The sequence below is a fragment of the Eucyclogobius newberryi genome, unplaced genomic scaffold (genome assembly GCF_026437365.1).
Source record: "Eucyclogobius newberryi isolate DKJ021-1_F unplaced genomic scaffold, fEucNew1.0.hap1 SCAF_15, whole genome shotgun sequence".
Lineage (NCBI taxonomy): Eukaryota > Metazoa > Chordata > Actinopteri > Gobiiformes > Gobiidae > Eucyclogobius > Eucyclogobius newberryi.
This window is the reverse complement of record NW_027315779.1, coordinates 30,886,733-30,911,339: the sequence shown is the minus strand read 5'-3', so window position 1 is coordinate 30,911,339 and position 24,607 is coordinate 30,886,733. Positions and strand designations below refer to the sequence as shown.

Here is a 24,607-nt window from a genome sequence, read left to right as displayed (position 1 = left end):
TCCACTGAAGGTGCAGTACAGGGAGTGCTGCGGGTTGTCCATGATAGACAGGAGTTTGTTTTGGGCTCTCTTCTCTGCTTCAAATGTAAGTGAGTCAAGCTCTGAACCAAGTGCAGAGCCTGCCTTCATCACCAGTATATGCCATAAGGGGTCTTTCTTTTTATTATGTTTTATTAGTATTATATATATATTTTTTCCAATATTAAAACAAAACATCAGAGATCAGAGAGCAACCAACAAAGCAAAATGAACACGTAAGTAGTACAGAACATTCACAAACAACATCACGACACATCAAACCCAAAATAGAGGCCCAAACTACATTGTTCAAAGTCCATTCAATTTGTCAATTTCCAAATTAAGTCCAAAAATGTTTTTTTTTTCCCCATTGTCATTGTTTTTTCAAGCCCATTTTAATGTCAGTCCAATCCTTGATTGTAGGTCTAACTTGTGTTATCCATTTGTTTGTGATGTCCTTTTTCCTTGCTGCCAAAAGTATATTCCAAAGGTATTCATTTTTGTGGTCAATGGCCCAAACATAATGAAAAAAATATACAGTAGTTCTGAAAATGAGTTAATGTGGTTAATGGTTAAGGTTAAGATTAAGGTACACTTTATTGTCCCCAGAGGGAAATTTGTCATCTGCATTTGACCCATCCTTCAGTGCCACTGGGGTATCTCCTCAGGAGCAGTAATCACTAAAGTGCAGATAGATTTTCCCTAGATTTGACCCTTCTCACCCTGGACATGAACTATTTGATCCATCCCCTAAGGCAGGAGGCTACAGTTCATCCAGACAGTTTCTGTCCCTCTGCCATTGGACTCATGAACACTTAACACTTTAACAATTATTCAATCAATACTATTCACTTACTGCATTATTTACGACCATCTGGACATTTTTGTGTAAATATCGGTGTATATTATATTAAATTATTGTTAGTATTATTCTGTCATATGTTATCTTGTTTTTATTTTATTTTATATTTTTTCTCTCTATTCCTCATTAAGAATATGAGAGGTTCAGTTTTTCTATTAAGTAACTTATATTCCTATAAGTTACCTCTTCTTTACTTCTGTATCTACTTGCGTTGCAACACAAAATTTCCCCATTGTGTGGACAAATAAAGGCTATCTTATATATCAAGACCAAGTTTATTTTTTATCTTATTTTTTTAACCTGTTACCATCCGCCTATTTGCCCCATGCACAATGGTTGGGCATACCCAAATGGCATTGCTTATTAAAAGAGGATCTTACGTTCCACATGTGTGAGGATCTTACGTTCCACAAGTGTGATGCATTATTAGAAAGCTTAGGCCTTCTAGTTTCTGCAGATGTGCATATGAACACTGTCAGGGCTTCAGAACTTACACTACAGAAGCCCAAACATACAAAATACATCTTTTTTTTGTCTCGCCTGAATATTGTCAATTTGTAAAGGTCCTACGCAAGACATACTTCATTGTGTGCTTATGCTATTCACTGTAAATTCTGTTTATCTTGTTGACAATAATTGCGTCAAGTTTTAGATCTCTAGGAACAGTGCTGTTGAAGTTTATTCGGAACAAGTGATCCAAATATGTGCCAACTGTGCCAAACTGTTTTACTACAATTTTAGCTCCTCTATGATAATACAACATACATTTTGATGTTTTGTAGACCACTAATATCTATTATAACTGCTAAAAACAATGTATGTGAAAATTTGTAAATATGAGTTTTCCCCATGAATTTCCCATACAGAGGTGAAAAAAAAAAAGTATAATATTTGTATTTGTTATTGGTGTAATAATAGATATATCTAACAAAATGTGCATCCAAAAGGCTAACAAAATCAGAAAACGTGATGCATAGGATGGTCTCATTCTGTAGCTAAGTGTGAGGAAAAGATCGATACCACCATCTTATAATTCAAACAGGTCATTTGTTATGTTAGAAATGCGCCGGACGAGAGTTCGTTGTGACTATTTTCACAGAAGAAAACTTTGTTTACTTGACAATATCTCAAAATCGGATAACTTAAGGAAAAATAAAAGTGGATATTGTTTTTCTGTGGATTATTACGGACAGAACGAGTCCACTTACTGAAGGATTGAACGTCGATGAGTCCGTCATAATTCGCAAAACAGGTAAGACATTTTGATGAAAAGCTGAGACTTTATGACAAACTATTGGTAATTGCTTCTTGAGGCGTATTATTCAATCAATGACATATTTGTTTTGTTGAGAAAATGATCTTATGTATAACTTGCTGGTATTGACAACGAAAATAAAAGTGATGTAATACAGTGGTCCCCAAACTATGGCCCGCGGGCCACATCCGGCCCGCTGGGCCTTTCAATCCGGCCCGCCAAGCTTGTCCAAGTTATATTAAAAATAAAAAATAAAAAAATATTTATTATTTATTTATTTTTTGCCTTAGATGGAATGAGAAAGAAAGGAAGGGGAATGATGAGAGAGAAAGGAGGACATGCAGCAAATGTTGGAGTCGGGATTCAAACTCACGATACTGTGGCTGGCCGTTCACTTTACGTTTCGTCTGTAATGCCCACATTTCCCCAAGAGATGGCACTGTTCCCTCTATGCTGCGCCTGCGTAGCTGCGCACTGCTCGCACATAGTGCACTGTTCGCAAAATCTATGGCGCGCAGAAAATAAAATTCACCACAAACAGCCACCGGGGCCAATCAAGCAGGAAGCGCAAGTGTTTGACACACTGAAGAAGACTCTTGTGGACAGTAGAAGTCAGTAGATAATTAATCATTATTTAATGCATTTGGAAAACAATTTGTACATTGAGCCTTGCATTTGTTGCTTTGTTACAAGTTACAGGTCAAATCTTGCGTGTAATTTATAGGAATTCATTAGTTCACACAAACACACCATATTTTCCTGGCCCGGCCCCTCGGCCAAATTTTAGAACACAATGTGGCACTCGAGTCGAAAAGTTTGGGGACCACTGATGTAATAGAACTTATAAAGTATGGTTTTCCCCCACGGGTGGGTGGGCGTGAACAGGTTAAGTAAATTCCTAATTAATGCATGTCATGTATGCATGCATGTCGGCTGCTGTCAACTCTCAATGAGATCAAAAGAGCTGTCACTATCAGTGAAGCAAGCCATCATTAGGCAGAAAAATCAAAGTAACCTGATCAAAGAGATGGCAAAAACATTAGGTGGCCAAATCAACTATTTGGAACAATCTTAAAAAGAAGGGACGCACTTCAAGCCCCTGGTAGGGTCTACCAAGGCAAACAGGTCCTAGGTGATGGGTCAGAAAAAGAGCGGTTCAGAAACCCTTTATGACAAGTAAAAGATCAAGGCCAGTTACGTCGCCCGGATTGGCGTCACCGGGGCCTCATCCTTGAGCCAGGCCTAGGGTGGGTGCTCGACAGCGAGCACCTGGTGGCCCGGGCCGGGCACAGCCAGAAAGAGAGACGTGGGGCTGCCCTCCTCCATCACCCACAGGAGGATACATAAGGGGCCAGTGCAGAGTGATCTGGGCGGCAGTCGACGGCAGGGGCCTCAACGACCAGATCTCCGGATACAGAGACTAACTCTGGGGACATGGAATGTCACCTCGCCGAGGGGAAAAGAGCCTGAGCTTGTGCGGGAGGTTGAGCGGTATCGACTAGATATAGTCGGCCTCACCTCCACACACAGTTTGGGCTCTGGAACCCATTTCCTCGAGAGGGGCTGGACGCTCCAGTTCTCTGGTGTTGCCCACGGGGAGAGGCGGTGGGCTGGTGTGGGCTTGCTTATAGCCCCTCAGTTCAGCCGCCATGTGTTTGGAGTTCACCCCGGTGGACAAGAGGGTCGCGTCCCTACGCCTTCGGGTGGGGGCCAGGTCTCTCACTGTTGTATCAGCCTACGGGCCGAACTCTAGTGCAGAGTACCCGGCCTTCTTGGAGTCCTTGGGAGGGGTACTGGACAGTGCACCGACCGGTGACTCCATTGTTCTACTGGGGGACTTCAACGGCCACGTGGGCAATGACACCTGGAGGGAGGTGATTGGGAAGAATGGCTTCCCCGATCTGAACCCGATCGGTGTTCAGTTATTGGACTTCTGTGCTAGCCACGGATTGTCCATAACGTACACCATGTTCAAACACAAGGGTATCCATCAGTGTACGTGGCACCAGGACACCCTAGGCCGGAGGTCAATGATCGACTTTGTGTCGCGTCACAAGGGGCCAGGGGCTTGTCCATCACCCATGCTGAAGTTACTGAGGTTGTTCGCTAGCTCCTCAGTCGCAGGGCTCCGGAATAGATGAGATCCGCCCTGAGTACCTAAAGTCTCTGGATGTTGTAAGACTGACTTGGCTGACATATCTCTGAAACATCACGTGGCGGTCGGGGACAGTGCCTCTGGACTGGCAGACCGGGGTGGTGGTCCCTCTGTTCAAGAAGGGGGACCGGAGGGTGTGTTCCAACTACAGAGGGATCACACTCCACAACCTCCCCGGTAAGGTCTATTCCTGGGTAGTGGAGAGGAGAATCCGGCCGATAGTCGAACCTCGGATTCAGGAGGAGCAGAGTGGTTTTCGTTCGGGTCGTGGAACACTGGACCAGCTCTATACTCTCCATTGGGTGCTCGAGGGTTCATGGGAGTTTGCCCAACTAGTCCACATGTGCTTTGTGGAGATTTTGGGAAGGCTTTCGACCGTGTCCCTTGGGGCATCCTTTGGGGGGTGCGCCGGGAGTACGGGGTCTGGGGCCCTTTGCTCAGGGCTGTCCGTTCCCTGTATGAGGAGGAGCTGTGTTTGCATTGCCGGCAGTAAGTCAGACCTGTTCCCAGTGCATGTTGGACTCCACTTGGGCTGCAGTAATGCAGTCGCTGCATCGGACTGTTGAGGTAAAGAAAAGAAGGAGCTGAGTCGAAAGGCAAAGCTCTCAATTTACCGGTCAGTCTACGTTCCTACCACCTGTGGTCATGAGCTTTGGGTAATGACCGAAAGAACAGATCGCGGATACAAGCGGTCGAAATGAGTTTCCTCTGCCAGGTGGCTGGGCGCTCCCATTGGACAGCACTTCATTCAGTACAGATGGACAACGACACGAAGTATACTGCAAAAGCACCCAGAGTTTTTGTGGCAAAGACCTGGAACTGGAATGTAATAAAATAGGCAAGTCACCTGACTTCAGGCAGTAATTGACTGCAAAGGATTTACAACTAAGTATTAAAACGTGTAAGTTTGATTTATGATTGTTAATTTTTTCTATTACTTTTGTTCCCTTAAAAAGTGGGAGGCACGTAAACAAGCTGTTGTAATTCCTACACCGTCCACCTGATATGGATGTAAATACCATTAAATGCTAGAAGTCTGCAGTTAATTTCATTTAGAACGCATTGTGGTGGTTTATAGAGCCAAAAGCATTCAAATTGTGTTGATGTCCCAATATTTATGGACCTGACAGTATATTGTCTGCAGTGGTTCATAGTCCTTGTGTCCAGTTAGCTTCATTGTGTATTTATGAATCTGTGTCATTTTGTTCCATAGCTAGATAGACAGAGAGAGAGCAGTTCCATGCAAATCGGGTTACGCTCTCAACTATGGCTCGGTAAAACCATGACCGGTTTGGCCACACGTGTGCTGTAGCAGACTACAGAGGCTCTCAATGTGTGTTTTTAAGGTAAGCAGGCTGTCCAAATGCACAATGTACTTAATTATTATACTTATTATACTTATTGCAGACAAAAGTATGCTGTTGTTGGGAGATAGATGCTCATTTGTACACAGTGAAAGTGTCCTTACTTGAGTCTTATCAGGCTTCCTTCCCATGGCTTGCACAAGAAGGTCAACAGTCTGGTTGTGTTCCAGTGCGTTCCTCAGGGCGTCCTCTGTACTGCACAGCCGCTGTCTCAACCGGTTCACCTCCGAGTCCAGGGCAGAGGGCTCCATAGAATAGCGACGGTGATCTGGTGAAGAGCGCTGCTGACCCTGACACACAGTAAGAAAGGTAATAATCATCTTAGAATTTTCTCATGCTCTGGGGCCTCATTTATAAAGGATTGTGTTGGAATTTTGCTGAGCATGTGCATACTCCCAGCATTCACTAGAGGCGAATGCTACGCAATTTCCTGATTTATAAAACCCTCAGTACACACTCCACCAGGCAATTTCTACTTTTAAATCCCACCTGTAGCTGGAATCTGTGATCATGAACCCATGTCATGCCCTCGCCGCACTTGGGTTTGACGAAGACGCAGGACAGAGAAGAAGGTGATGCTCCGCACAGCAGCAGCAGTCACATTTGAGGCAAATAAAAGTGACTCCTTCTTAATTTGACTTTGAAAATGACAGACTTCAATTTTCTTTTGGTAGCCAACAGTTAATATTTAGGCAGTAGGTTACATTTTTGCAGATACAGTTGTTTTTTTTGTGTGCTTATCGCAAAATATAGGCTATATAGGATTCATGCACAGAAACATGCACACAGAAGATTCTTTCAACATGTCAAAGCTTTTCATGTGATTTTCTTTTACGGTCTGTAGAAAATCTTTATAACTTTTGCAATCCACACTTTAAATCTCAAATCACTTTGATCATATACCAGTGTAAAACCAGTTTAACATCTTTGTTAAGATTATATGTTTTTATTAGTTCGTTGTTGTGAGCACAGATTTTATCCAAGGGTTTTCCAGTAACTCCAAATGACATGACTCCATTTGTCATCTGCCAGTAAGGCATCTGTATGGGAACCCTTGGCACCACATTACTCTGAATATTTTTCCATTTACCGGTAATTTTCGTCCTGGTCGTAGAACACTGGACCAGCTCTATACTCTCCATCGGGTGCTCGAGGGTTCATGGGAGTTTGCCCAACCAGTCCAGATGTGCTTTGTGGATCTGGAGAAGGCTTTCGACCGTGTCCCTCGGGGTGTCTTTTGGGGGGTGCTCCGGGAGTACGGGGTCCGGGGTCCTTTGCTCAGGGCTGTCCAGTCCCTGTATGACCGGAGCAGGAGCTGTGTTTGCATTGCCGGCAGTAAGTCAGACCTGTTCCCAGTGCATGTTGGACTCGGCCAGGGCTGCCTTTTGTCACCAGTTCTGTTCATAGTTTTTATGGACAGAATTTCTAGGCGCAGTCAAGGGTTGGAGGGTGTCCGGTTTGTGGACCACAGGATCTCATCTCTGCTTATTTGCAGACGATGTTGTCCTGATGGCTCCATCAAACTCGGACCTGTAGCATGCACTGGGACGGTTGCAGCCAAGTGTGAAGCAGCTGGGATGAGAATCAGCACCTCCAAATCCGAGGACATGGTTCTCAACCGGAAAAAGGTGGCTTGCCCTCTCCAGGTGGCTGGGGAGTTCTTGCCCCAAGTGGAGGAGTTCAAGTATCTCGGGGTCTTGTTCACGAGTGAGGGAAGGATGGAGCGTGAGATTGACAGGCGGATTGGTGCAGCTGCATCGGACTGTTGTGGTAAAGAAGGAGCTGAGTCAAAAGGCAAAGCTCTCGATTTACAGGTCAATCTATGTTCCTGCCCTCACCTATGGTCACGAGCTTTGGGTAATGACCGAAAGGACAAGATCGCGGATACAAGCAGTCAAAATGAATTTTCTCCGCTGGATGGCTGAGCGCTCCCTTAGAGATAGGGTGAGGATTAATTAAATCATTAAAATGTTTTAAACATTTAATTTGTTAAAATGTATATTATATAATTTAAATTAAAGAAAATGCATCACACTGGGTATGGAAATTTCTGGTTTGGTGAAATATAATAGGATATCATCTGGATATCAGGCAATTTTATGGTCCATCCCGTCGATTGTAACATTGTTTTTGATTTATCTAACATATTGGGCCAAACGTTCAGGTGACAACTGATTTTAATTCTTGATGTTGGACCACCGTTAAGAGCCCCAATATTTTTGTATAATTAGGTTGTCTATTTTGAAATGTGTTCAGCACTTTAAATAAATAGAGCCAGCTAACAGAATCAAAAGCTTTCTCACCATCCAAACTAATGATTACGGCTTTTTGTTGTGTTGTTTTTATATGTTTCATTATGTGTAAGGTTCGGCTTATGTTATCCTGTAGTTGCTGTCTGTCAAATCCTATCTGATAATTGTGGATTCAATTTGGGAGTATTTGTTCCATTCTTTTGTACATAATTGAGATGTATATATGATAGTCCATATTCAGAATATAAATGGTTATCCATTTATTCATATGAGGCAGATTTGAGTCTTTCTCCTCCTTAGGTATTAGAGATATAATGGCTTCGAGTTTTTCCCCCCAGTTAAACGTTGTTAAAAACAGGGATAAATGTTTCTTTTAGAGCTTTATACCACTCTGACGTGACCCCATTTATTGTTCTTAAGCCTGTTGATTGCACCCTGTATTTCCATTAACGTTATTTCAGCTCCTAATTTTTTTGCTTCATGTCAGACATCTTTATGCTGAATGTGCTCAGAAATGCGGAGTCGTGCGGAGGAAAGGTGCTTGTGGGCTGTAAATTCTGTCACAAAAGTTTCCCAAGTAGCTGGCCAGGCAAGGCATTTGTAGAGCACAATTACACAAGGCAATTCAAAGTGCTTTACACAATAGAGACAAAAATGCATTAAAATCACAGAGACATGACAGAAATCACAAAACAGTTTAAGACCTAAAAGAGAAGAGTGCAAAGAAAATAATTTCAGTCATATGCACAGCTAAACATAAGTTTTTAACTTTGAACCTTGTCAGAGTAGAGGCCTGTCTCACATCTTCAGGAAGACTGTTCCAGATTTTAATTGCATAAAACTGAAACGCAGATTTCCAATGTTTAGTCCTGACTCTGGGCACCAGCAGGAGGCCAGTCCCTGAGGTCCTCAGAATCTGAGATGGTTCGTATGCCACTAACATGTCCGAGATGTACTTTGGTCCGAGGCCATGGAGAAACTTGTAGCAGCAGCTGCTTTAAAGTCTCTTCTCTGTGCCACAGGGGGCCAGTGCAGAGACCTGAGGACGAATGTGATCGTACTTCCTGGTTCTGGTCAGGACCCGAGCAGTAGCGTTCTGGATGTACTGCAGCTGTTTTACAGCTCGTTTGGAGAGGCCAGTGAGCAGGCTGTTACAGTAGTCTAATCTACTGGAGACAAACGAATGGATAAGTCTCTCCAAGTTTGGTTTTGACACTGTACTTGAGATTTTGGCAATGTTTTTAAGATGGTAAAAAGCTGCTGAAGTTTGACGTGGCTGTTAAAATTCAAGTCTGAGTCCATTATTACACCAGATTTCTAACTCGATTTGAAGGTTTTAGAGCGAGACTCTGGAGGTGACTGCTAACACTTTCTCTTTGTTTCTGTGGGCCAAAGATAATGATTTCAGTCTTGTCTGAGTTCAGCAGTAGAAAGTTGTTTTGCATCCACACACTGATCTGTTGGATGCAGTGTGAATCCACTGGTCTATATTCACCTGCCGACATGGAAACATGTGTCGTCTGCATAATTGTGATAGGACACATTTTCGCTGCGTATCAGCTGACCTAACAGCAGCATGTAGATGTTGAACAGAAGGGGTCCCAGGATTGACCCTTGGGGCACCCCACAGGTCAGGGGCATGTGGTCAGAGACACAATTACGAATTTCAACAAAGTACTTCCTGTCTTCCAGATAGGACCTTAACCAATTTAAGGCAGTGCCAGTGATGCCCACCCAGTCGCCTAGTCTCTGTAAGAGGATCCCATGATTGACAGTGTCAAAAGCAGCACTCGGATCTAACAGAATTAAGACTGAGGCTTTGCCCGTGTCAGTGTTCAGGCAGGTGTCATTTGTCACCTTGACAAGAGCAGTCTCAGTGCTGTGATGAGGTCTAAAACCTGACTGAAAAACATCAAATGAGTTGTTTATTAAGAGGAAATCTGTGAGCTGTTGGTAAACAACCTTTTCAAAATGGCAGATTTGAGATGGGCCGGTAATTACTCAGTACTGCGACATCAAGACTGCTCTGAATTTTCCAGATTGAAGCGACATAACTATGTGAGTGAGTGGTGCTAACAAACTGTTCAGCACAGACTTTAGAAATGGTGGGTAACACATGGAGGCAGCATGTAGATGAACTGACTGGTGATGATCTCTTGGACAGTTTTGTCAGTTACAGGTGCAAAGTGAGTTAGCTCTAAGTGTCAAGGTGGTTATAAGGTTATTTTTTCCATTGTGAAAATATATAGCATTTTTAATGACCTGAAGTTTGTCATTAAAGAATAATGCAAACTCATTACACTTGGATGTGGAAATGATTTCTAACAGCAGCTGAGCTAGAGGGTTTGTTAATCTGTTTACTGTGGTGAGCAGGACATGCGAGTTGTAACTACAGCTTCCAATTATTTCAGAAAAATATCTGTACAACTTTTCTTTGTAAATCTCTTTTTAAATCTGGAGCTTTGACTTGCGCCATTTCCGTTTGGCCCGGCGGCACTCCTTTTTCTGTGCCCTGACCAAATCATAATTTCTCCATGGCGCCTTCTGCTTATTTTTCAAAAAGTTTAGCCTTCATAGGGGCAATAGCGTCCAGAACATTCAAAACACTAGATGTAACAGAGTTCAAATCATTTACATTAGAACATGAGACATTTTCAAAGTGTATAATTTACATAAACAGTGCACCTGTGCCATCATTTATGTGTCCCTTCCGACCAGGGACACATAAATGGACCAGCCGGTGGTTTGGGGAAAACAGACATGTCAAAGAAGACGCAGAAATGATCAGATTATCAGAAATATTAACCTCCTTTGTAATTAGAAGATTTAGAGTGTGCCCACTGCTGTGGGTGGGGCCACTCACATGCTGAGTAAGACTGAAGGTTTCAAGGACAGCATCATCATGTTGATAACATTTGTGACAGAAATGCTAAAGAGCTCTTTAGCATTTCTGTCACAAATGTTATCAACATGCACATTGAAATCACCTGTAATGACCAAACCATCAAAATCTGTGCATACAACTGAAAGCATCACAGTAAAATCATCAATACAACTTAAAAAAACTTATGAAACAATGAAGAGACTAGATGGAGAGTGTTTTAGCTCCATTTTAAAGGATACATACTCAAATGATGAAAACACCCCAAAGGACAACCTGTGGGTGATTATTCATCTCTAAAGATTGCACAGACACTGCCCCCCTTTTTGTTTTCTTGTGTTTCAGATTCAAACTTAAAGTTAGGTGGAGCAGATTCTATTAGAGCTACATTCCTGTTTTGACAAGCCATGTTTCAGTTAAAAAAATGAAATCAAAATTATAAGAAGAAATACAATTATTCATTAAGAGTGATTTGTTACATAAGGATCTGACATTTAGCACAGCAAGTTTCAGACTAGTTTCTGTGAGACTGGGCCTCATCTTTTCACAGTGAAATGAATCAAATTGCTCAGATTGGGCAGCCTGACACGCATTTTTTGCTGCATTATTAGCATCAGGCGTAGAGCTAACCATGCTGTGCTGGATGTGTTGCTGTTAAAAGTGCTTTTCACTTTCCAGCTGCTCTAAAATAAACCCTGTAACACAATTGCAAAAGCACCACATAGATATAACTGAAACACCAGTTGGCCACAGTTAAAGAGAAATGTGAAGCACAAACAAGAAGTGAAATGACAAGTTTAAATTAGACTTATTTGTTGTTATATGTAAATTATTGCTCTATGCAACCTATTAGTTTATAAAAAGTCAAGGGAACTATCTATGTTCCCCTAATATCTGTGTACGTGCGACACATACGTACGACAAACGCATACATACGTACGCACGCACGCACGACAGTCGCACACGTACGACACAGACAGACAGACAGACAGACAGACAGGTAGGAGGTGGAGATGAGAAGCAAAGGTTCTCACCAGTAGCAGCAGCTTTTCACGAAGACTTTTGATGTCATCCTGTAGTTTCTGCTCTTTGACTTTCCACTCAGCTCTGCACACGTCTCGCTCCTCTCTGGGTGGTCGGTGGGACTCCAGCAGAAGCACCCGCAGTTCATTCAGACTTCTACACAAAATGATAAATGAAAAATACTTAATTTACCCAAACCTAATTAATATGCAATGTTTTCAATAAAAGCAAATGAATCATTATGTAACCCATCTGATAATTTGCGTTCCCCTTTAAATTAGTTTGCTGCATTTCCCCCGTTACCATGGTAACCGCCAATCACGCGACACGTGCGTCAGCCTCCCGTGCGGGGTGTACAGATAATCACAACAGCTGCGCACCTTCGGGTAGATGGGTGGGAAAGTCAGAATGAGAACGGCTGCAGGTAAAACAATCTCTGTAAACCCCTCGTTTCATGTTTTGATGAATTGGAACTAAGTGTGTTGTCCCTCAACTTGCAGATGCCTCCGTTGTTTTATTCCCTTGTGGCTGTGTGCTATTATATTGGAAGGAACTAGGTGAGTGTTTTGCCTAATGCTAACCGGCGCAAGCCGCCGCCAATGCTAACACACATGATTTGCATGATTTCTGGCATATACTGCCTGAATTGAACTGTGTTTAACCTGATTCTCAGTCGGTTAACTCTTGAGTAAATGGCCACATTGTGATTTATGTTTGATTAGCTACTTTTCGTAAAATTGTGAGCTATTTGTGTGTTTGTTTGGCTATTGTTTTATTCATCGCTAAATGACTTTAAAAGGATTATGCACAATATTTCTATTATGCATTTAAAAAGTATGGTACCAAGTATAAATGTATGTGTACACATAGATATTAATTTGGGACTGTTTATGCAGGCCAGGTTCATTCACCTGCTCACTCCCTCGTCCCTGGAGACAGGACCACAACGTATGAGTCCTTTTTGAAGTCCTTACCCGATACTGCTGGTGCGGAAGGAGGCTCTGCAGCCAACTCTCGCCCACTCATTCTACTGCGCTCTGGACAATACAGTACATCGACAATACACATTTTCCCTCATCTATTTCCCGCCTGCTTTCACTTTGCGCATTGTTGTGGATGGAATTTTGGACTGTTGGGATCTCTATCATATGCACATAGCGCAGAGGAATTTTGACATTGATTGTGCAATTGTAAATACATTGTAAATATTATTGTAGCATTTTCTGTAAATACATTTACCAAAGAGCTCTACATTCTGTGTGGAAAGTGTTATTAAGAACCGTCTTTTTCCTCCTAGAGTCGAACCTGAACTGGCCTAAACTAATACAAACTTTTAGGTCTGTACTATTAGCCCACGTGTTACAAATAGTTATTAAGATTTAAGATAAGATAAGCCTTTATTAGTCCACACAATGGCGAAATGTTGGTGTTGCAACGCAAATAGGTACAGAAGTAGAAGGATCAATAACTTGAAGAGTCAAACAAGGAACTGAATTTAGACGTGCAAAATGCAATGATACAGGTGGAACGCCAACATGCCAGAGAAAGGTGGAGAGGGGGTAAAAGAGCGTGCATAAAGCTGTGGCTGGTCTCATAACTCAAAAAGCAATAACAGTTTTGAGAATAAAAAGGTGTTTTATGTGTAAAAACCAATGGTTTAGCCAATCGCAACAAAATCGCATCATGACGTAATTTTGATTTTACAGTCCAAGGTGCACAAACAAACTTCTCACTTCTTATGAAGTATAAATTGCCCTTAATGTGGGTCATTGCAGCATTTTGCCTTCAGGATCACCCGCTCCTGTGGCTCTGCTGCTGCTGCCTGCCCTTGTTTATGGATCACAAGTCAAGTTTATAAGCAGAGATGTGTGAGCGGTCAGTGGAGCATTCTGTTCGCCTCCCGGTTTTGGACCTGGTTTAATCTGGGTTTTAGTCAGGGTTTAATCTGGGTTTAATCTGGGCAACCCAGGGATGAAGGTGAGTCCTCCGTGAAAAAAACAATGCACCAAAGCTGCATTTCAAAATTTTATTTGTATTTATTTATTTTATTTTTTCAATTTTGGTGACAAAACGGAAAATCAAACTCACTTCTTTCATTGCCTCTATATGAGGCCATGACTGCAAACATCGCCCACACAGGGGGAGCTTCTGAATGACACAGTTATCAGTCATTGGTTTAAACGCTATCACCATATGTGGACTGACACCATGCAACTCCAGTCTCAAGTGGCCAAGTCATGTCTCTTCATGCCAGCGTTAATGTCGGGGAGGTCACACAATAGCACCCTGGAACGACCCCTGGAAAAGGCTCCTGTTAATGCTACCTAAAAAATTTAGGTTGTATTTTAGGCTAAAATACAATAAATATGTGCTTGCCATCTGACCATTCTTAGTCAAGATTTTATGGGGTGCTTTGTCTATGTTCCCATATTTGAGAGTGTTTTTTAAACTTCCTATATTCTGTGATCTGTCCTTTTCCTCTGTATCTACTGCGTTGTATCAATGAAATTTCCCCATGTGTGGACAATAAAGGATTATCTTATCTTATCTTATTTCCTTGAATAAAGAAACAACCTTATTTTAGATCTATATATATATTGATCTAAAATAAATATATTATTATTATTATTATTATTGAGTTATTTATATATTTATGATAATTTATTTATAGAAAAAAAAAAAAGATTGATGTATGATAATTACCAAAGTAAAAATGTCTTCTTTAAACTGTAATCTAGTAATTTATGCACATATGAACAGAAATGTAAAGGATAAATGTATTCACTGTATCAGTGCGGGAACAAACAGTACCTCTCTTTCTTGAGCAGTTCTTGGCTGATGCTGACCAGCTGCCCAGATGCATCATGAGATTTCCTAGTCATGGCATCCAGCTCCGCCTCTATGCGCATCCTCTCCTTCAACAGCAACTCAGCTTTCTTTTCACCCGAACGGACCTTCGCTTCCAGTGCTGCCAAAAACAGTTAAATTTGAATCAAAAAGGTAAAAAATTACACTTAATTATTCGCTCATACAGATGAGCTCTCTTGGAGTCTTGCATGTCCTTCCCGTACAACTGTGGGTTCTCTATGGTAGGGCTGACAGCTTTTGAATGTCAAGATGCAGGGATTTTCCCTTTCAGTTCATTGTATGATTTGCAAAACATAAAACAAATTGGTTGCAAATATATGGTTGTAATACAACCATATATTTGCAACCAATTTGTTTTATGAACAATTATCCATAATAGACCATTTATTGACGGTGCGCTTTATAATCCGGTGCGCCTTTTTGTGCGCAAAATACTGTACTTAATCCTAAATCAAAGGATTGAAACTATAAAAATTAATTGTTAGGCTGTTTGAATAGTGGATTAAACAATCTCAAGATTTGTATGGCCTGACAGAAAAAAATCGTATCTGGTTCAAAACTAAAAAAATATCAAAAGAAAAAGGAGGAGAGGGTTTACCTGAAATATGACTTTATTTCAGCTCAAATCAGAGCGCTGCTGTTCGGGTGTATTGAGATTGGTGCTGTGTTGGGGGTTCCTGTACAGGTATGACCAAAGCTTTACACCAAATAAAACACATCTGAGATTTAAGGTTTATCTAGACCTTAAATCTCAGATGGGTTTTATACAAATAAGGAGTTATTATAATCAAGAAATTAAAAAAGGAATAACCCTATGATTGAAATATTTATCTAGGCATATAAAATTAGAACTCACAAGGGGAATAATATCCATATTATACAAATGCATCAATAATCTGGTCAATAATTCTACAAAATATATTAAAATGAATGTGCCTGACCACACGCAAAACCGCGCAGACTTTTTTTTTTTTTTTTAATGAGTGATTTTTGTTTTGTTCAGATGTACATGAGTGAGACATCATTAGATAGCTTTGAAACTACACTTTCAGAATCTGAATAACTCAAAATGTCTCCGGGAGACTTGTTCCTGGTTTTTCCACGGTCAGGCACAAATGGGAAAGAGAAGGTCATTTCTTTTGACAGATGAAGAGTTGGGAGTTGTATGTACATCTCAATGGAGGACCAAAAAAATCACATGTTTTGAAGCAATTCAGTGAGAAATATTTGTCACGCTTCTTTATAACACCATGTCAAAGTGCTAACTATTCACATGGATCTGCTAACTGCTGGAGAATCTGGTTGTCAAGAGCCTCATCATTACCATGTGTTTGGGACTGCATTGTTATTCACAAATACTGGACTGAGATCAATGAGGCACTGTGGATTGTCTTTGACACCAATATTCCATTTGACTTCAAGACAATGTACTAGTAGGAGTCCAGCAATGGGGATTATTAATGGATAACTGTGAAGTTTACTTGTGGCTCCAAAAAAGGGAGTAACAAAGAAATGGATGACGGAAACTAAGCCGACAGTGGGGGACTGGACTGGAATAACTTAGGACATTTATAGAATAGGAAAACTAACCTTTTATTTAAATTTAAAAACCACTGGGACAGATGGGACGGATACATTGGGGGACATGTGCCAAACTGACATTTTATTTCTTATTTCCATTTGATTTAATTCTATTCTCTCTGGTCTTTTTTCAATTTGTTCACTTTGTTTTGTGTGAAAAAATCTTTAAGAAAAACATCAGGGTTCAGAATAAGCGGTATCGCGACACAATTTCTCTCGAATGCGATGCAGTCGTCAGAAAAAAGTGTTTTTGTATCGCAGCTTTTGCGATACAAAAATGCGAGTTCAATTGTACAACCAAAGCGCCTAAAAGCACTGATCACTTGTCAATCGATCGTCAATAACAACATGACACATGTAGGACACTGTGTTGACATGACGAGTCCCGCTGCTGTCTCAGATCGCGAGTCTGAAAGTGGGAGGAGCCACGTGCGGTAAAGTTAGCGTCACAGATTCGGACTTCCGAGGTCAATAGCTCCTAAACGCAAAAGTCTTTGCAGATCATACACATGCCAAAATACTCATATTTACACTGCCAAGTGACTACAACCTCGTTTTTAACAATCAGATGCGTATTTTGGGCGCAGCGAATTACACTGATCCGAATGTGCAGACGGAGCCGAGACGAGTGCTTAGGGACCGTCATCAACTGTGCAGCTGGAGCCGAGACGAGAGTACTTAGGGACCGTCATCAAATAGCAAAACGAAAAATGGAACGGAACGTCAAATAGAGTAATACAATTTGAATAACATATAAAATACACCATGATGGACACCACAGCAACCTTTATTTTTCCATCAGAAGCTTAATACTCCTGCAAATAGTCATCTGATTGATGATGATATGGAAGAAAGTTGTAAATAAGGCCATCTGTCTGTGTTGATTAATTTGTTCAAAAACTATTTTTATTCGCAAGTTTTCTGTTTTATTTAAAAAAAAAAAAAAAATCTAAGTGTTTAAAAGTTAATTTGTTAAGAGTTTTTTTTTAAAAATAGAATGTTTACAAATACATTTTAAATAAATCATCGTGTTATATCAATGGAAAGTATTGATTGTTTAGTGTTTTGCTATGCAATTATCAAATTGCTATACAAATATGAAAAAAAAAAAAAAAAAACGGATTGTTTAGCAGCACTGCTATACAAGTAAAAATCCTTAATCTGAGCCCTGAACATATATTTATATGTATTTTAAATAAGTAGTTTCAATTTAAAAAAAAAAAGTAAAATACCAAACATTAGTGGTCACACTTTTATTTACATTTCTCTTTTTAATTGTTAGATTGTAATTAACAGGTAATAAAAGTGATCTTCAAACCTTGAATATTCAGTTTGAGAGTCATCTTTTCCTCGGCTGTCTCGTGGTCTTCTATCACCTGCAGACACATACAGTAAGACATGGTATTATCCAATGAGTAAAAAAAAAGGGAGTGTCTCCATGGTAACCTATAGTAATCAACAAACAGTTCCAGCAGCCATGTTCATTCATTCGTTGCAGGGTTGTGAGTGTAAAATTCTACTGAATAATGCTTCATTCCAGTGAAGTGGGAGGTTGGTTATTTTACACTGGAATGTTTCGAGTTCCGACTTCAGAGGGTTCCACCTGAATTAACTCTTGTGTAAACAATGTGGCTAAAGAAATATAAACATCAAACGTAGCACCACCAAGCATCAGCACCAAGCATTTTCCCCTGTGGTATGTACATAAGTCAGCCCCCCCCATAGTCAGTCAGTGTAAACGAGAGCAAAAAAGCTTCCCACAATGGGGTTGTCTTTAAACCAAGACTAAACCTGAATGCTTTTCTACCTCCTGCTTGCCCCCGCTGAAGACAGGAGGAGGATGGACAAGTTAATTTGCTCATAAACACATGAATGTAGTAAACTAACTATCCACCCAAATCCCATGGACGACGACGCATTAAGTGCAATAGTATGTTTCTCAACATTCCGGATAAGGACTCATCAGCTGCCAGCATGTTCAGCTCGAGTGGGAATTGACCACCAACCCTATGCTTTACAAAGACCGATAGTAGCCAGTGAGAGCACTGTCCAGTCCCACTTCAGACCCAGAGTCTGCACCACTCCACAACTCTGGTCCAGTTTGAGATGCTCTCACACCGGGAAGTGACGGGCGTGAATATTGACGAAAAGTCAGGAAAATTTGCACACCTATAAAAATGGTGCCTCTCTACATTCTGGCTATCTCCTTTTTCTAGAATTCAAAAATGTGGTGCGTCAGCATCCCCCAATGTTCAAAAAATGCATTGTGATATAGGAAATGGTTAAAGAAAATGTCTGATCGTAGAATCATGAAATTTGGCGCAGATGTACATGAGGTAGTAAATCATATTATTACGGCAACGTTGTCAGCCCAACCAAATGTTGGCCATATTGGATCAAAATTTTCTAAGCACCACTCAGCAGTTTTTCCAAATGACGTACTTTTACAAACTCCTCCAAGGGCGTTGGCCCCAAAAAGGCGGAAATTTAGTGAAAATAGTGTTGAGGAGTGGGGCATCAAAAGCTATCTTCTTTCTTTTGATATCTTGCACTGCAATTTGCAAAGCTGCAAAACGTAGCTACAATTTCAGAAATGTCCCACATTTTAAATTTGGTTTCATTTTCACAGACAAATCCAAAATGCGTCAACTTTAAATTGAAAAAGTTGGTGTTGATTTGGCGTGAAATACATTTTCAAATACACGACACCACAATTTGGCTGAAAATTGCAGCGTGGTGGTGGTGTGGCAGCAGTGTGGCAAGGGCCCATCATTGCTGCTTGTGGCTATATATATAATTTGCACAGTTGGATTTGTACCTTTTTAATCTATATGTAAGCAATGGTGTTACACAAAAACAGAGCGATGCAGTGTATTCTATCCAATGCAGTGCAGTGAAGAAAACTGTCATGATCCTGTGTGTCTGTTCTTGCTTGTGTTTTAATAATAATAATAATAATAATAATAATAATAATAACTTTTATTTATATAGCGCTTTTCAGTGACCCAGCTCTTGTTCGGCTCCTGTTCGTGTTTTGCTCCCTACCCTGTTTTCCCATTCTCTGCAGCTGCCCTTCATTCCCTCGTGAGGCCTTGGGAGGGTACTCCCGTCAGTCTCTGCTTAATTGTCGAACTGTCAACACAAACATTCACGCCGTCTGTTGCCTAGTACAAATATCTGTTTAATGAAGTCTGCTGAAGTTTATGTTTCATATCTCCTGTTCGTGTTACTCTGGTTGAGACACTTTGAATTTGATCTGTCTGATCGCACATCTGAAACCTGTTTGCATTTGTTCTTTTTCCTGAAATAAAGGAACCCTCTCCGGGACACTTTTAGTTACCTTTTCTGTTTTCTGTCTGTTTTGTTATCCATCAGAGGAGTTTTAGTTATACATTTTGTCTTTTGAGTTCACTCCATTCAGTGTAGCATTTGAGTCCGTTTGACCAGCGTGATAAAAACAGCTACAGCAAGAGGCTTTATCAGCTCAGAAGGGTCGCAAGTTCAGGACCACATAGTGTCGTGCATCTTCGTCTTAAAGCCACAAAACACTCTTTTGAGGTCAGTGAACTGAAGAAGCAGGGAGAAGAGCTGGTTCTGAAAGAGGAGTTATGGAGGCCCTCTTTGCGTATACAATATTCAGATTTATCTGTTAAATTATTTGGTCAATCAATCTTCATAATCCACATCATTTCCAGAAAAGGGGTCAATGTCAAAGTTACGTTCTCATAACCTTCAGTCACCAGAGGACCTCAAGTGGGAGCTCACCATCAGCTCCCTCACCCAAAAGGCCCAGCAGAGGATGTACTTCCTGCGACAGCTGAGGAAAGCCAATCTGACATCGGAGATGATGGTGCAGTTCTACACGGCCATCATTGAGTCCATCCTCACCTCCTCCATCACTGTGTGGTACACGCTGGAGCCACAGCCGGGGACTAACAAGAGACTACAGCGCATTGTGCCCTCTACTGAGAAGGTGATTGGCCGCGAACTTCCATCTCTGCAGGACCTGTACGTTTCCAGGACTCTGGGACGTGCAGGTCTGATCACAGTCGACCCTTTTCACCCTGGACACGGACTATTTGAGCCACTCCCCTCAGGCAGGAGGCTACGGTCCATCCGGACCAGTACCTCCCGTCACAAGTTTCTTTCCCTCTGCCGTTGAACTCATGAACACTGCCTAAGCACCTTGCACTCACTGCACTGTTATCTTGTCATCTTGATTTTTAAATGAGGCTACGTACCACATGCTGATCAAACCAGTTCAGATCTTTTTAAAGATGCGATGGGGTCCTCAGATATTATTAAAAACAGTAGAAATGCGCGCTTTACTCAACAGAACACATTTTTGCACTTGCTGGAGAGAAATAACATTTTCATGTGAATTTACAAATAAAGTGATCTTTTTATACCAAATATAGATAACAGTTTGGAAAAACGCAAAAAACAATCCTGCATGCACCCCTGCAAAGAGTGTACCCTAATTTCTTTAAACCAGGGTCTGACATTGCTTACACATGATGACTTATGTGATATTTCGCATTGTCTAATATTGTGAGGCTTATCGCTGTGTCTCTATTGTGATTGTATAATGTTTCACTTTACTTCTGCCTTCAGTGTCATCAATTTCCGAATTTCAATGTTTCTGTTTTTCATACTTTTAAAGGGTCAATATCATACCTCATTGGTATGTACAATGGTTATAAAAATAGTGATCTCTTACATTTACTGCCTGCGGCGTGCTAAGCTGAGCCTGCAGAGCCTGAAGCTGGTTGCTGGTCACTCTCAGGTCCTCCTCTAGTCTGTGGATAGTGTCCATGCTGTGGTTGTAGTCTTCGGGAAGGACCTGACTCACCAGCCGCTCCCTGAGCTCCTGCTCCAGCCGATGAATGGTGTCCAGGTTCTGACTGTGGGCCTCCTGGAGGGCCTCCAACTCGGAGCTCTTCTGTTCTAAACTTGTCCTCAGCACTTCCTCGCTTCTGTCTCTCTCCTCCAGCAGCATCTCCTTCTCCTCCAGCCGCTGCTCAGCCTTCTGCAGCTTCTCTTGTGTCTCACTTACAGCCTGCTTCAATGCTTTCCAAAACAAAACAAACACAGGAAATAATTATCTTCCATACCGCTTTATGGCAGAGCTGAGCTCAGTCTACTTGTTTGAACACAGACCTCCTTCTACCAATTCAGCAGTTTAGGGAGGTTGGTTATTTTACACAGCAGTTCTCCTCCACCCCAGCACCACCGTTGTATCACAGCACCACCGTTGTATCACAGCACCACATTTACAGTGTAATTTTCTTTCAGGTTTTTATTTTCTCCACCACTAATGTCTAGGCTCTGGAGGGAAGATTCCTATCATATCCTGCTTGGCACCTCTTAAGATTAAGAAAGTTTTATTTTTGCATGAAGTAGAACGTGAGCTGCTTCATCAACATAGAGGCTATGCTGGCTCAGGACACAGCGTGGTAGAAAGTGCTTGACTTCGGGCTAGCGTCTAAGCTAGTGCTCAACAAGAAGTGAGGAACGGCACAACTTCCGGTTCACCAAAAATAAAACATAACATTTAGAACTTATTCCAAATAAAAGGCATATAAATGTGTTTACAACATAAAATAACCTCTTGATGTCTCATAAGGAGCCAGAACAATATATATCAGGGTTCAAAATGCGACGCAATTTCTCTCAAATGCGATGCATTTGTCAGAAAAAGTGCTTTTGTATCGCAGCTTTTGCGATACAAAAATGTGTGTTCAATTGTGTAATCAAAGCGCCTAAAAGTACTGATCACTCGTCAATCGATTGTCAATAACGACATGACACATGTAGGACACTGTGTTGACATGACGAGTCCCGCTGCTGTCTCAGATCGAGTCTGAAAGTGGGAGGAGCCACGTGCGGTAAAGTTAGCGTCACAGATTCGGACTTCCGAGGTCAATAGCTCCTGAACGCAAAAGTCTTTGCAGATCATACACATGCCATATTTACACTGCAAATGTTATATGTTAAATGTTATAAGTTAATTTTTTAAGAGTTTTCTTTAATATAATGTTTACAAATACATTTAAATAAATGATCGTGTTATATCAATGGAAAATATTGATTGTTAGTCATTTTCGTGTTTTGCTATGCAATTATGAAATTGCTATACAAATTTCGAAAAATTAACAGCTTGTTTAGCAGCACCGCTATACAAATGAAAATCCTTAATCTGAGCCATATATATATATATATATATATATATATATATATATATATATATATATATATATATATATATATATATATATATACATACATAATATACATATATACACACACATGTCGTAGTTACATTAGTAACTGTTCAAGTTACGCTATTCAGTACGTCAAACCAATGAGTAGACAAAAGCGAACGCTAGCATAGCATATCGTGAAGCTAACAGCACCCATAGAAATGCATGGTTAGCAGCTAATGTCAAGCTAATGCTAAGCTATTAAATGAATGGAGCGCAGCCAACGTCGGATTAGCATTTAGTAAATAAACACTCAAAGCTATAAAAACTCAAGCAAGAGTCACGTACTTTAGTCAAATTGTGCCTGGTCTCAGATTAAATCTTTTTTTTTTAAATCAAATTTGGCGAGGGCACTAGAGAGCCATTTTATTAGCTAGCCTCCACATTTGCATATCATTGCGTTCACCTTGGTAATCTTCACAAATGCTCTATTAAAATCTTCCAGAAAAAAAAAAAAATACAAAGAAATTAAGATTTTTTTGGGAATTTCCAAAAGTTGCAATTTTGTTTAAAAATTCACAATGACCATACCCGAAGGCGTATCAGCTTCAAATGTATAACATTTTATTGTTGTTGGGTTTATATGTTTATATTTGAAGTGTTTTCAATGAAAACTGTAGGAGGAGATTCCAAATGTACGACGAGGTGCACTTTTGTCAGACTTCCTGTATGATTTAGGGCGGGGTCATAATATCATTTTTTTGTCCTTACATGGTCTATTTTTTGGAGTGACCATCATATTTTTATGATTTTTTTTAAATTGTAGGTGGCGCTATTGTATTGTTGAATTGTAGATGGCTACTAGGTGGCGTGAGTCATTTTGCATAAGTCATTTTTCTAGAAACCAAAAAAAAAGGCCGTGGCTGCAGAGCCGCAGCACGATCAAATAGCCCAGCAGTTTCGGAAGCCGCGGCACGGTCATATAGCCTCATGGCTAACCCTAACCTTAACCCTAACCTTAACCTTAACCTTTACCCTGACCGTAACCCTAACCCTGACCCTAACCCCAAGACCTAACCCTAACCCGGCGCGGTCTAACCAGCGGCAGTTTCGCGGCTCTTTCAGGGTGTCAAAATTGTTGTGGTTTGTGGGAGAAAAATAATAATAACGGAAGCTTTTTTATGCCCTTTTTTTTCAGCTATAAAAACTCAAGCTAGACTCATGTAATTTTTTCACATTGTGCCCGGTCACAAATTAACCCCATATAATTTTTTTCATTTGTTTACGACAAATTAATTGTCTTTTATGACATTTTAAAAATCAAATTTGGGGCATTAGAGGGCGCTAGAGAGTCATTGTATTAGCTAGCCACTACATTTGCATATCATTGTGTTCAGCTTTAAAATCTCCACAAACGCTACATCAAATTATTCCCCCAATTTCTTATTTTTTTTAATTTTGCATAAATCGCGATTTTGTTTAAAATTCACAATGACCATACCATAAAACGTATCAGCTTCAGAATTGAAATACTTCATTGCTCATGGGTTTTGTGTCTTGTGGCCACGTTTGAAGTGATTTTGACGAATACTGTAAGAACAAATGCAAAATGTATGACGAGGCGCACTTTTGTCAGCGCAGCGTTTATCCAATATGGCCGACTTCCTGTATGACTTAGGGCGGGGTCATCATATTATTTTTTACATGTCCTCCCATCAACTATTTTTTGGAGTGAGCGTCATATTTTTACGGCCACTTTTTTTGGCGGCGGGCTCCCATTGGCCCAATGTTATTTGATTTTTGAGGTGGCGCTACTGAGCCGTCTTTCAATATTTTTTTCACAAAACCTTCACTCAAAATTAGAAGTCACAGAGTTCTAATTTTCGAAACCACTCACGAGCATATCAGTCTTTGTTTACTACTCAATTTTTGCATTTTTCCAGCCCAACACAATTATAATAACTCGTCCTTCGGCTCGGGCCTAATAACAGAAACTTTTTTCTTGCCCATTTTTTTCAACTATAAAAACTCAAGCTAGAGTCACGTAATTTTGTCACATTGTGCCCAGTCACAAATTGACCCCTTACATTTTTTTTTTCAGTTGTCTAAGACTAATAAATTGTCTTTTATGAATTTTTTAAAATC

At 40.7% G+C, this 24,607-nt stretch overlaps 1 protein-coding gene across 5 annotated transcripts in view; it reads right to left on the bottom strand.

The window, feature by feature from the left end:
• clip2 (CAP-GLY domain containing linker protein 2) overlaps window positions 1-24,607 on the bottom strand; it is an 85,780-nt gene that overhangs the window by 7,852 nt on the left and 53,321 nt on the right. For 3 of the 5 annotated variants that reach the window (XM_072446965.1, XM_072446964.1, XM_072446967.1), the window contains exons 11-15: window positions 20,980-21,329; window positions 17,578-17,635; window positions 14,622-14,778; window positions 11,822-11,966; window positions 5,759-5,944 (exon numbers count right to left, since the gene is read on the bottom strand). In XM_072446965.1, coding sequence (XP_072303066.1) covers window positions 5,759-5,944; window positions 11,822-11,966; window positions 14,622-14,778; window positions 17,578-17,635; window positions 20,980-21,329 — 896 coding nt within the window. The remainder of the gene's footprint in view (window positions 1-5,758; window positions 5,945-11,821; window positions 11,967-14,621; window positions 14,779-17,577; window positions 17,636-20,979; window positions 21,330-24,607) is intronic. The other 2 variants (XM_072446966.1, XM_072446968.1) reach the window with 2 other exon arrangements.